Source organism: Canis lupus, chromosome 9, assembly GCF_011100685.1.
Source record: "Canis lupus familiaris isolate Mischka breed German Shepherd chromosome 9, alternate assembly UU_Cfam_GSD_1.0, whole genome shotgun sequence".
Classification (NCBI taxonomy): domain Eukaryota; kingdom Metazoa; phylum Chordata; class Mammalia; order Carnivora; family Canidae; genus Canis; species Canis lupus.
This window is the reverse complement of record NC_049230.1, coordinates 18,820,279-18,834,592: the sequence shown is the minus strand read 5'-3', so window position 1 is coordinate 18,834,592 and position 14,314 is coordinate 18,820,279. Positions and strand designations below refer to the sequence as shown.

General features: G+C 38.8%; 1 protein-coding gene across 7 annotated transcripts in view; it reads right to left on the bottom strand.

Annotated features, from left to right (window-relative positions):
- GPATCH8 (G-patch domain containing 8) overlaps positions 1-14,314 on the bottom strand; it is a 117,118-nt gene that overhangs the window by 85,768 nt on the left and 17,036 nt on the right. For 5 of the 7 annotated variants that reach the window (XM_038547097.1, XM_038547102.1, XM_038547100.1 and 2 more), the window contains exon 2: positions 151-225. In XM_038547097.1, the coding sequence (XP_038403025.1) occupies positions 151-225 (75 nt within the window). Of the gene's footprint in view, positions 1-150; positions 226-9,193; positions 9,302-14,314 lie in introns of those variants that run through there. The other 2 variants (XM_038547098.1, XM_038547103.1) reach the window with 2 other exon arrangements.

The window sequence follows — 14,314 nt, the reverse complement described above, 5'->3', positions numbered from 1 at the left end:
CCAAATTCTATTTGATTACTGTAGGGCATGCAAGAAAACAGCTCTAAACTATACTATAAATTATTAATAAGTTTAAATTCATTCACATCAAGTGTCACACGAACACTACCTAACTAACTATGACCCAAAATTAAGCACTGATCATCTTACCGATTCTATAGGCTTGTCAAGTGATGCTTGTTCAATTTCCAAATGTCCTTCTTCATACTGATCAAAGTGATTACCCTGAAAAAACAAGACTACAGTTATTTTTCAAAAGTAATATATGCCAAAATTACTAATAATCTAATCAAGCTAAGGGTTATTTTTAACTTCATTTTCAGTAGACAATCCAAACTGTGCTACAAAATCAGACTTTTCTAAATCTATAAAAATAATTTATTAGGAGTCTAGGCTTAGTAATATGAATTCTTCCTGTGTCTAACATTGAAATTGCTAACTAAAATACTATCAAGCATTTAGGATTATCAACTTCTTCTCAGACTGACTATATTATGAAAACTGCAGATCTTCAAAACAAAAGCCATGTTCAACTTTTCATGAACAATCTTGTACTAAAGAAATAATAGAATGAAAATTAAACCTGTAATACTGTTCAATGTGATAACACTGTTTTTAACTAAAACTGCTAAAACATTCAACTTTAAGTGCTAACTACTCCCAAGTTTCAAGGAATCCAAAAACACAATCTCTTAACACATAATTCCAAATACAGCTATTCCTCAAATGATCTGCCAAGAGAGATAAACATGTCTGGATAATGCCATATTTGACCATAATCAAGCAAGCAGTCACTGCAATGAGAATAAGTCAAAACAGTTCAACTGAGGATAGGTGGGGACAACTCGGATATTCTCTCTAATCATGGTTTTCTCTGATCTCCCTTCTCCAATAGAAAGAAAGAGCTCATAATTTGGCTTTAAATCAGAATACCACTTTTCTGGTTCCCTTTTTGTTACAAAAGAAGAGGTCGTGATGGTTTGTGAGTCTTGAATTGACCTAAATCAAAAGACTAAAGACTTCAACCTAATCTACATTAATTCAGTGTGTGGAGTGAGTATGACAACTTGAATGTTAACCTAACAAAAGGTTACTTTATTTTTTCTTTTTCTTTCTTTCTTTCTTTCTTTCTTTCTTTCTTTCTTTCTTTCTTTCTTTCTTTCTTTTTCTTTCTTTCTTTATTTTTTTTTTACTTTTTTTTTTACTTTTACTTTTTCAAGGTAAAATCTTAATTGAATAATTAAAATTCAAATATAGAGACCTAGAACATAATTTGCCACACTGTATCATTAAATACTAGGTTACTTATTTCCCTCATGAGACTGTAAAGTCCTTAGGAACAAAACTAAATCTTGTTTCTCTCTTAAAACCCTAAAACTTAATACAGTGGCTAAACATTAAAGAACAATTAAGTGCTAAAACTGTGTAGTATTGGGCAGCCCAGGTGGCTCAGCAGTTTAGGGCCGCCTTCAGCCCAGAGTGTGATCCTGGAGACCCAGTCAGGTTCCCTGTATGGAGCCTGCTTCTCCCTCTACCTGTGTCTCTGCCTCTCTCTGTGTCTCTCATGAATGAATAAATAAAATCTTAAAAAAATAAAATAAAATAAAATAAAACTGTAGCACTATAAAATTCTGGAATTAGACATTGATGGTGGTAATGGTCATACAACATTGTTAATGTACTTAATGCCACAGAATTTTATACTTTAAAATAGTTAAAATGGTAACTTTTATATTGTATTTTACCACAGTAAAAATAAAAATAAAATTGCGCAGTAGGGTCTATTCAAAAAAAGGAGTAACAGGAATGGGTTTTCCAAAGAAAAACAGCAAATCCTAAAATTGCAGAGCAGGCATTCCAAAAATGAGGAAAAGCAATCATCAACAAATACTAAAAAAGGAAAAAAAATAGCTGTAAATCCTGAAAGTCTGTCTTAATCTCCAATATTTTGTCCAACAAGCTCTTTAAAATTAACTTTGCCTCTTACTTTAACTTCTAAAGCAACATTTAAAAGTTTAGAAACAATTACTTACAAGGTGTTAACTGCAAAGCACTTGAAAATTCCCAAATAAACATCCAAATACTTAGATTAACTCAAAAACCTCACATTATAGAACACCACCATTGTTCCACTTAATTCTTTAAACCAACAATTACTGGATACTATTTTTCCCCCTCCTCTCCTCCTCCCTCCGCCCCCCTCCTCCTGGATACTATTTTGAAAGTAAATCTTTAGAGTAACTTAGGACATGTTTTAAATCAAAAGAGAGCTGCCCCCAAATTTATCACTATCTTTATCACTATCAAAGATGATATAATAAAAACATGAACACATGGAGATATTATGAGAGAACTACCAAATAATTCTACAAAAAAGAACATGGACATTTAGGAAAAGCCATTCTAGTTCATCCTTACTGCATGAGAAAGCACTCAAATTTTTCCAAATAGATAATGAACCATTAGCAAAATCCTTTTATCTGTAGATTTGAAGTCATTTTAAAGATTTTATTTTTAGGGCAGCCCTGGTGGCGCAGTGGTTTAGCGTCGCCTGCAGCCCGGGATTTGATCCTGGGGACCCTGGATCCAGTCCCAAGTCAGGCTCCCTGCATGGAGCCTGCTTCTCCCTCTGCCTGTGCTCTGCCTCTCTCTCTCTCTGTCTCTATGAATAAATAAATAAAATCTTAAAAAAAAAAAGATTTTATTTTTAAATTAATTTCTATACCTAACATGGGGCTCAAATGCACAAGCCTGAGATCAAGAGTTGTGTGTGCTCTACCAAATGAGTCAGGTGCCCCAGACTTAAACTCATTTTAGAAAAACCTTCTGTAGGTTACAAACAATAGATTCCAAATGAGGTGCTTAACAAATTTCTAAAAACAGCTGGCTAAGCTTTCAAATCATTCTGGATCTATCAGACACAATACAAAACAGGATTAATAATACAGTTCGAGTCCAGAAAAAGACCCATCCACTTATTATTATTAAATGATCTTCAACAAAAGTACAAAGATTTCCATTGAGAAATAATAGTATTTTCAATAAATGGTGCTGGAAACTCAGCATCCATATGCAAAAAAAAAAAAAAAAAAAAAAAAAAAAAAGCCTCGACCCATACCACAGATAAAAAAAAACAAAACGAAACGAAACCAAAATATATCACAAACCTAAATGTAAAACCTCAAACCAGAAAGTTTCTAGAAGGGATCCCTGGGTGGCGCAGTAGTTTGGTGCCTGCCTTTGGCCCAGGGCGTGATCCTGGAGACCTGGGATCAAATTCCACGTCGGGCTCCCGGTGCATGGAGCCTGCTTCTCCCTCTGCCTGTGTCTCTGCCTCTCTCTCTCCCTGTGTGACTATCATAAATAAATAAATTTTTAAAAAAATGTTTCTAGAAGAAAATATATAGGAGAAAATCTCTGTGACCTTGGGCTAGACAAAGGTTTCTTTTCTTTTCTTTTCAAGATTTTATTTATTGGGAATCCCTGGGTGGCTAAGTGGTTTAGTGCCTGCCTTTGGCCCACAGCATGATCCTGGAGTCCCGGGATCGAGTCCCACATCAGGCTCCCTGCATGGAGCCTGCTTCTCCCTCTGCCTGTGTCTCTGCCTCTTTCTCCTCTGTGTCTTTCATGAGTAAATAAAATCTTAAAAAAAAAAAAAGATTTATTTATTCACAAGAGACACAGAGATAGAGGCAGAGGAAGAGAAGCAGGCTTCATGCAGGAAGTCCGACACGGGACTCTATTCTAGGCCTCCAGGATCACACCCCGGACTGAAGGCGACATTAAACCACTGAGCCACCCGAGGTTCCCTAGACAAAGGTTCCCTTTTTTTTTTTTTTTTAAAAAGATTTTATTTATTTATTCATGAGAGACACAGAGTCTGGGAGAGAGGCAGAGACACAGGCAGAGGGAGAAGCAGGCTCCACGCAGGGAGCCCGACGTGGGACTCGATCCCCGGTCTCCAGGATCACGCCCTGGGCTGAAGGTGGCGCTAAACCACTGAGCCACTCGAGTTGCCCTAGACAAAGGCTTCTTATGCTACACTGCCAAAGCACAATATGTAAAAGAAAAAAACTGAAAAAAAAAAAAAAAAAATGGACTGGGGGAAAGTAATTACAATTCTCATACCTGATATAGGACCTGTATATCCAAAACACACAAAGAACTTTCAAAACACAGTAATAAGAAAACCCAATTTTCAAAGTGGGCAAAAGATTTAAACATACTTCAACAAAGATGATATACAGATGGCAAATAAACACTCAACATCAAAAAAAAAAAAACCACACTCAACATCATTCATTAATCATTAGAGAAATACAAACTAAAGCCACAAGGTGATACCACTACACATCTATTAAAATGGCTTAAAAGAAAAAAAAACTAACAATATTAAGTGCTGCTGAAATTGTATGGTAACCCTCACAGATTGTTGGTGGGAATGTAAAATGGTACAGCCACTTTGGAAAGTTTGGCAGTTTCTTATAAAATTAAACACACGTTAAAAAAAAAATTAAACACACACTGGGGTGCCTAGGTAGCTCAGTCGGTTAAGCAACTGACTCTTAGTTTCAGCTCAGGTCAGGATCTCAGGCTCATGGGATAGAGCCCCGCGTGTACGCTCCACACTCAACTGTCCCTCTCCTTCTGCTCCTCCCCCTGCTCACACTATCTCTGCATGTACGCTCCATGCTCAACTTGTCCCTCTCCCTCTGCTCCTCCTCCAGCTCACACTATCTCTAAAATGAATAAATCTTAAAAAAAACAGTGTTACCATGTTGTTTATTAAACATGCATAGACAGCTCTAGAATACATAAGCAGCTGATACTAGAGACTAACTCTGAGAGAACTGAGTGCCTAAGAGACAAGAAGAGACTGAGAGGGAGGTCCTGTTTTTAATTGTATGTTTCTTCCTTTTGAATTTTATACTTAATACCCTAAGACTCAAATACTCTAATAGAAATCACAACCATTCTGTTTATCTTTGAATGCTTAATCAACTCCATTAAAAATTTCTGATAAAATTATTTTAAAATTTATTTTCAAGTGATATTGATTCAAAAATACATAATTTTCATTTTAAATGTTTATAAAAACAAAATGAAATCATGATTTGTTTGGGTATTTGAAATTTTTTTAAAAAGCATATACTTCGCACATAAAGGTCACAAGTTCTTTTTTGCCAGTCTTCTCAATAATTGACACCAGAGTTGCTCTTTTGCTGCTGAGTTTGACTATTAAAAAAAAAAGGCATCTACCAATCATGCACAATGTAATCCCAACTTTTTTTTTTTAATTATTTGAGAGACAGAGAGAGAGAGAGCACACAAGCTGGGAGTGGGGAGCAGTGGCAGAGGGAGAAGCAGACACTCCACTGAGAGTCTGAGATCATGACCTGAACCAAAGGCGGATGCTTTGGTTCACCAACTGAGCCACTCAGGTGCCCCATAATCCCAACTTTAATAAATTTCAATTAAAAAATTGAATCAGTTTAGATAGAAAAAATTAATAGTGAAAGACACCAAACTATCTGAACTCAAACTTAGAAGTTAGAAGCAAATGATCTCTTCAATGAAACCAACAAATTTATACATTAAAAAATAAAAATACAGGATGCCTGGGTGGCTCAGTGGCTGAGCACCAGCCTTTGGCCCAGGACGTGATCCTGGGGTCCTGGGATCGAATCCCGCATGGGGCTCCCTGCGTGGAACCTGCTTATCCCTCTGCCTATGTCTCTGCCTTTATCTCTGTGTGTCTCTCATTAATAAATAAATAATATCTTGGGCAGTCCCAGTGGTGCAGCGGTTTAGCGCCGCCTGCAACCTGGGGTGTGATCCTGGAGACCCGGGATCAAGTCCCACATCGGGCTCCCTGCATGGAGCCTGCTTCTCCCTCTGCCTGTGTCTCTGCCTCTCTCTCTCTCTCTCTCTCTCTCTCTCTCTGTCTCTGAATAGATTTTAAAATAAATAAATAAATAAATAAATAAATAAATAAATAAAATCTTTAAAAAATAATAAATAAAAATACCTTTCTGGTATTTTTGACTAACAATACTCTAAATTTGTGTTAAGGAAAGAAAGCTCAGAGGGGAACACAATTTTAACAGTTTACTCCTGTGGTCTTGCTAAAGCAGTACATTTATTTGTTCCAGCTATCTTTTGAGTACCTATTAATAAGTCTTAGGAACTGTGGACTTCACAGGAACGATAGCAAGAATCCTCTCAATAACCCGGCATGAACTGGGTGCTATTCTGTATGATGGCAAATTGAACACCAATAAAAAATAAATTTATTATTAAAAAAAATAAAAATAAATATTTTCTTTTTAGAATAAAAATAATAACCCAGCATGATATGTAGCATTATTTCCTTTTTCATATGTATAATTCAGAGGGTGTAAGAAATTTGCTCAGTTACTTAAATAACAAGTAAAGAAGCCCAAATTCTAAGCCCCAGTCTTAAAGTCTGTGCTTTCTGGTATGCTACCTTTGTGATTTTTTTTTCCCCAGGAGATAGAGTTAGGAGGAGGAACACTGGAAGACAGCACATTTTCCATAGCTATTACAAATTTTAATGCAGATTATATTCACTTCTCTAATATATTTAAAAAAAAATTAGAGGGTTGCCTTGGTGGCAGAGTCGGTTAATCATCCAACTCCTGGTTTCCACTAGCAATCTCAGGATTGTGGAATCAGGCCCTGCGTAGTTTGCTTAAGACTCTCTCTTCCTCTCCCTCTGCCCCTCCCCCCCCCAGCAAGGGGTGTGGTGGTGCTCTCTCTCAAAGAAATAGAAGAAAAAAGAGAGAAGAGAAGAGAAGAGAAGAGAAGAGAAGAGAAGAGAAGAGAAGAGAAGAGAAGAGAAGAGAAGAGAAGAAAAGAAAAGAAAAGAAAAGAAAAGAAAAGAAAAGAGAAACAAAGAAAGAAACATCGAGGGATCCCTGGGTGGCGCAGTGGTTTGGCGCCTGCCTTTGGCCCAGGGCGCGATCCTGGAGACCCGGGATCGAATCCCACGTCGGGCTCTCGGTGCATGGAGCCTGCTTCTCCCTCTGCCTGTGTCTCTGCGCCTCTCTCTGTGACTATCATAAATAAATAAAAATTTAAAAAAAAAAAAGAAAGAAAGAAACATCGAATAGGGGGAAGAGTTCAATACTATTTTATTAATGCAACGATTAGGGAGTTACAATAAAGGTTTTGTTTTTTTTTTTAAGTTTTAGAACTATACATAAACAGGTTAAGTTATACAGAAGGGGTAAAAAAATCAAAAAGGTAGTTCCTTGGGCAGTCTGGGTGGCTCAGCAATTTAGTGCCCCTTTCAGCCCAGGGCGTGATCCTGGAGACTGGGGATCAAGTCCCACCTCTGGCTCCCTGCATGGAGCCTGCCTGTGCCTCTGCCTCTCTCTGTGTCTCTCATAAATAAATCAACAAAATCTTAAAAAAAGAAAAAGAAAAAAGGTAGTTCACTAATTACAACTGTGTAAATTTATGTGGACAAAAAGTGAGTGGTATTCTGAAAATGTGACAGGAGCAGATAAATATACCTCAAGAAACACACCTAACAAACACCTAAAGTTTAATTTATTAAACTTTAATAAATGTATATACAATTTTACAATTGTATTTTAATGTATATACAATTTTAATACAATTTTAGGGGCACCTGGGTGGCTCACTCAGTTAAGTGTTTGCCTTAGACTCTAGCGTGGGTTGGGCTCCCTGCTCAGCAGGGAGTGTGCTTGCTTCTCCCTCTAACTCTGCACACCCCCACCCCCGCTCATGCTCTCAATCTCTTTCAAATATATAAATAAAATATTTTAAAAATATATTTTAGGGGAACGCCTGGGTGGCTCAGCAGTTTAGCGCCTGCCTTCGGCCCAGGGCATGATCCTAGGGTTCTAGGATCTGGTCCCCAATTGGGCTCCCTGCATGGAGCCTGTTTCTCCCTCTGCCTGTGTCTCTACCACTCTATCTCTCATGAATAAATTAAAAATCTTTAAAAAAGTTTTTCTAGGGATACCTGGATGGCTCAGCGGTTGATCATCTACCTTCAGCTCAAGACGTGATCCCAGATCCGGGGATCAAGCCCCACACTGGGCTCCCTGCAAGGAGCCTGCTTCTCCCTCTGCCTGTGTCTCTGCCTCTGTGTGCCTCATGAATAAATAAATAAAATCTTAAAAAAAAAAAAAATTAGTGATAGAAGTTGATTTTAAACAGTCTGAAAAGAAATATTCCACAACTAGCCATAACTATATTAGTGAACTGAGATTATTTAACATGAGCATCTGCTTGATTTGCCATAATAAGCCAATGAATTAGTTGCAACATCAGAAAAATATAAAAACTGCTCATATTTTTTGCTGTTTTAGAACTTATCCTTTTAAATATTAGGAGTATAATACCAAGTCACAAAAAGAAGCACCCACCAACAAAAATGTACTTTCCATAAAAGAAAAATTATTACAGCTTTAATCTTAGAAATTTAATCAAACTGGTTATCACCAATTCTAAGTCCTGTATTTATTCCTTATTTACTGTATGTCTTCAAACAAATCAAGTTATATTTTGCATCTACTGTGTACTCATTTACAAAATGAAGATCTTTATTTTTTTTAATTTAATTTAATTTATTTATTCATGAGAGACACACAGAGAGAGAGGCAGAGACCCAGGCAGAGGGAGAAGCAGGCTCCATGCAGGAAGCCTGACGTGGGACTCGATCCCGGGTCTCCAGGATCATACCCCAGGCTGCTGGCGGCGCTAAACCGCTGCACCACCAGGGCTGCCCAAAATGAAGATCTTTAACTGGACACTCTTTTTTGTCATTTCTTGATCTAAAATTTCATAAATCGGAATGCCTGGGTGGTTCAGTGGCTGAGCATCTGCCTTCAGCTCAGGGATTGGTCTCGGAGTCCCGGGATCAAATCCCATTATCAGGCTCCCTGCATGGAGTTTGCTTCTCCCTCTGGCTATGTCTCTGCCTGTCTCCCATGAATGAATAAATAAAATCTTAAAAATAAATATAAAATTTCATAAATTTGCAAATTTAAACTTAATTAAAGTTAGCCTCTAGAAAATGGTTAAGTCATTTAAAATTTGTTAACACAAAAACACATAGGTCATCAATTCCTACAAAAGAAAAACGTTAGCCACATTGGCAATAATCCTTGGTGGTGAAATATAAAACATTTTCACCTACCGTCAAAACAAATGTAGTCTTATTCCATGACATTTAAACCAAGTAAAAGCAAACAAATGCTCTTGGTTTAATGATGACTTTTTAGATTCAACACCATAAGCATGAGTCCTGAAAGAAGTTAAGTTGGGCTTTATTAAAATTTAAACTTTTTTTTTTTAAAGATTTTAAACAGTAAAACAAAACAAAACAGGTTGCCAGGGACTTTGGGGAATAAGAATGGATGAGTAGGTAGAGTGCAAGAGATTTTTAGAGCAGTGAAACTATTCTGTATGATACTATAATGGTGGATACATGTCATTATACTACATTTGTCAAAACCTACAGAACTACACCAACAGTAACAGACATACCACTCTGGTATGAGATATTGATGATGGGGAGGCTATGTGTGTGAAGGGGGAAATGGATATATGGAACTCTCTGTACTTTCAGCTCCACTTTGCTGCAAATCTAAAATTGTTCTAAAAAAAACAAAGTCTAGGGACACCTGGGTGGCTCAGCGGTTGAGCTTGAGGGTCTGCCTTTGGCTCAGGGCCTTTTGGCTCAGGCCGAGATCCGAGGGTTCCGAGGGTTCTGGGATCCAGTCCCACATCAGGCTCCCTGCAGGGAGCCTGCTTCTCCCTCTGCCTCTCCCTCTGTCTCTCATGAATAAATAAAATCTTAAAAGAAAAAAGAAATAAAATGAAGTAGGGCTTTCTTTCACTTTCTACCATTAGGCTGCATTTTAAAAATATTCACTTTTATTTTTTTTAAAGATTTTATTTATTTATTCATAGAGACACAGAGAGAGAGAAGGAGAGAGAGACAGGCAGAGGGAGAAGCAGGCTCCATGCAGGGAGCCCGATGTGGGACTCAATCCTGGGTCTCCAGGATCACACCCCCGGCTGCAGGCGGGGCCAAACCGCTGCGCCACTATTCACTTTTAATATTACATCTGTACTGTTTTTAATAATGTATTTTAATAAAGTTGGGGCACAGTGTTTTAAAAATTAGACACAATGTTAGTTTTTAATTTTTTAAAGATTTTTAAATTTACTTATTTGAGAGACAGAGTGAGAAAGCACAAGCAAGGGGAATGGCAGAGGGAGACAGAGTGGCAGGGGGAATGCTCAGCAGGGAGCCACCCTGGGATCACAACCTGAGCAGAACTCAATTGACTAAGCCACCTAGGCGCCCAAGACAATGTTAATGTTAACACAGTTTTCTGACCTGTAACAAGAGGCTACTTGATCAAGTAACATACCTAAACTAAGTATAAGATTTAAATTCTAACTACCAATTCAGTCTAACAAAATGTCTGGAGAAAAGTATTTTACAAAAAAACACCCTTCCTTGGAGACGCCTGGGTGGTTCAGTCAGTGACTCTTGGTTTTGGCTCAGGTCATGATCTCAGGGTCCTGGGATCAAGCACCGAGTGTGACTCCACACTCAGCAGGCAGTCTGTCCTTGTTCTTCTTCCCCTGCTCCTCCCCCCATGCTTTCTCAATAAATAAATAAAATCTTTTTTAAAAAAACCAACACCCTTCCTTAATGGACATAATCTGAACAGTGCAATTCACCTTAAGAAGACTGAATAGTTAGGAGGCAAGAGAAAAAATGTGGAAGTATTACATCTTTGCACTAGTTAACTTTAAAGAAAAAGTTGTATGAACCAGCCTCTTCACTTTTATTACATAAAAGGACACACAATTCTAGCCCAACACATAATATTCATTAATTATATGCCATCCACTAAGAACTGTTCTAGCACAGGGCATACAGATGAAGGAAAAGGTGCCTGGACTTAAGGAATATGGAGAAGGAGACAGGAAAAAAGTGAATTGTAAGTTTGGTAAGTACCATAATAGATATAAACAAAGACCTGGAGGAACAGAGTCAGATATGACTTCAAAGTGGAAGTAAACTGGATCTTAGCCAGGTTCAGGAAAGAAGTGTGGGGACTCCCATTGAGGGAGTAAAGGGGTACAAGGCTGGCTTTGTATGATGTACAGCTCAGTAGAGTGATATAGTAAGACAGGTTTTTAAAACTGTTTAGTAGGATGGGGAACCTGGGTGGCTCAGTCGGTTGAGCATCTGACTCATGGTTTCAGCTCAAGGTTGGTGAGATCAAGTCCCACAATGGGCTCCATACTCATTGGGGTGTCTGCAGACTGTCTCCCTCTGCCCCTCCCACCAACTCATGCTCACTCTCTCTAAAATGGGTATGTCTTTTTAAAAATAAAATAACTTTATTAGGATTTAAAGGGAAGAAAGCAAATATACAGAAAACAAAAGGGGAAACTGTTGGAGATCAAACACAATGGACATTTATTGGGAGGGACAGACATACCACCTTCCTTAAAGAAAGAGAAGTTAAGAAAGACTATATTTAAAAAAAAAAAAAAAAGACTATATTTGTTGGCCATTAAGGTACTCAAAGAAGGGGCACCTGGGTAGCTCAGTCAGTTAAGCGGCTGACTTCAGCTCAGGTCAGGATTCCAGGGTCCTGGGATCGATCCCCGCATTAGGCTCCCTGCTCTGTGGGAGCCTGCTTCTCCCTCTCCCTCTGCCTGTCACTCCCCCTGCTTGTGTCAAATTAAAATTTGACAAATTAAAAAAAAAAAAAATCTCCCCTCCCTCCCGAAAAAGGTGCTCAAAGAAATATGAAACTTAGCTTCTTTCTTTAACCAGAAGCAGCGGGCAGCCCTGATGGCTCAGCGGTTTAGCGCCGCCTTCAGCCCAGGGTGTGATCCTGGAGACCCAAAATCGAGTCCCATTTCGGGATGGAGTCCCATGTCAGGCTCCTGCATGGAGCCTGTCTCTGCCTCTCTCTCTCTCTCTCAATCTCTCTCTGATGAATAAATGAAATCTTAAAACAAAAAAAAAAAAAGCAGCAAGCAGTTCCTGGTTTTCCCTGAACCAGATCACTTAAAAGCAAATCTTTTTCCTAGAGCAACAATGTTCAATTACAGATCCATGCTCCTAATGAAGGCTTATATATCAGTAAATTGTTAAGTGTACCTAACAATGTCATAAACACAAATGTGTAAGTCAAAGTGTTTGCTTTAAAAGAATAAACAAATATGGGTGTGCCTGGCTGGCTCAGTCAGAAGAGCATGACTCTTGATCTCGGGGTCATGAACTCAAGTCCCACCCACATGCGGTACAGAGATTACTTAAAAAAATTTGTAAAAGATTAAATGAATATACAATAAAAATTAGAGGGTCCCTCTGTGCTATAGAACATATATAGGAACTGAGGGATCTGGGTGGCTCAGTGGGACATCCAACTTTTGATTTCTGCTCAGGTCATGATTTCAGGGTTGTAAGCCTACTTAAGGTTCCCTCTCTTCCTCTCCCTCTGCCCCTTCTCACCCCCCCATCCCCCGCTCTTAAAAACAAAAAGCGGGGATCCATGGGTGGCTCAGCAGTTTAGCACCTGCCTTTGGGCCAGGGCGTGGTCCTGGAGTCCCAGGATTCGGTCCCATGTTGGGTTCCTGGCATGGAGCCTGCTTCTCCCTCTACCTGTGTCTCTGACTCTCTCTCGCTCTCTCTCTCTCTCTCGAATATATAATTAAAAGAAAAAAAAATCTTAAAAAAAAGCCCAGCAACACATATGGGTACTTAACACAAATTGAAAAATTTTTGAAATTAGACCTAAAATTAATGTCAATAACAACATTAACTAAATTTCTGCCCTTAAAAAGTTTTATTTTTATTTATTTATTTATTTATTTTTAACAAACTCTCACAGCCAAGAAGAGTCTAAAGAGACATGACAACTAAATGTAATGTGGTATCTTGTGTAGGACCCTGGAACAGAAAAGGTCATGAGGGGAGTACTAAGGATACAGGTATGGACTTGAATTGATACTGTATCAGTGTTGGTCCATTAGTATGGTAACATATGTGCACACACTAATATAAGATGTTAATGAGAGAAATTTGGTGCATATCTATGGGAGCTCTTACTATCTTAGTAATCTTTCTATAAATCTAAAACTGTTCTAAAATAAAAGGTTTATTTAAAACAAAGTTTTCAGCGGCACCTGAGTAGCTCAGTAGTTTAACGTCTGCATTTGGCTCAGGTCGTGATCCTGGGGTCCTGGTATCAAGTCCTACATCGGGCTCCTTGCAGGGAGCCTGCTTCTCCACCTCTCTCTGTGTATCTCTCATCATGAATAAATAAATCAAATCTTAAAAAAAAAAAAAAAAAAACAGTCAGCCACTTAAGTGACTGCGCCATCCAGGTGCCTAAGGGCGGGGGTGGGGGGGTGGAATATGAATGAATCTTAACCAGTCTCTAAGCCCAGCACAGAGCCCCAGGCAGGGCTCAATCCCCCAACCCTGAGATCATGACCTGAGCTGAAATCAAGAGTCAAACACTTAACTGAGCCATCCATGTGCCCCTTAATCATCTCTATTTCACAAATAAGAAAACTGACACACAGATTGTCCCAAATTCACAAAGGCTTCTGATTCTTTGGGTGGTCGTAGGGGAGGTGGAAGGAATGGGGCGTATGGTAGGAATAAATGTAATTTTTAAAATTTTTTTTAAATTTTTATTTATTTATGATAGTCACAGAGAGAGAGAGGCGCAGAGACACAGGCAGAGGGAGAAGCAGGCTCCATGCACCGGGAGCCCGACGTGGGACTCGATCCCAGGTCTCCAGGATCGCGCCCTGGGCCAAAGGCAGGCGCCAAACCGCTGCGCCACCCAGGGATCCCAATAAATGTAATTTTTTAAAAGATTTTATTTATTCATGAGAGACACACGCAAAGAGAGAGAGAGAGAGAGAAGTAGAGACACAGGCAGAGGAGAAATAGGCTCCATGCAGGGAGCCTGAAGTGGGACTCGATCCCAGGTCTCCAGGATCACCCCCTGGGCTGAAGGTGGCACTAAACCACTGAGCCACCCAGGCTGCCCAATAAATATAATTTTATTTGAGTATAGTTGAAACAGTGTTACATCAGTTTCAGGCATGTAACTTAGCAATGTGGGGCTTGATTCTTAGTCCAATGTTTCCACCATAGTTTTATTCTATATGAAACTTAAAGATTAAAAAATAATAATAATAACCTTGACCATAACTCTGAAACAACAGCCATATGGAAAACAGGGTTAGGGACGCCTGGGTGGTT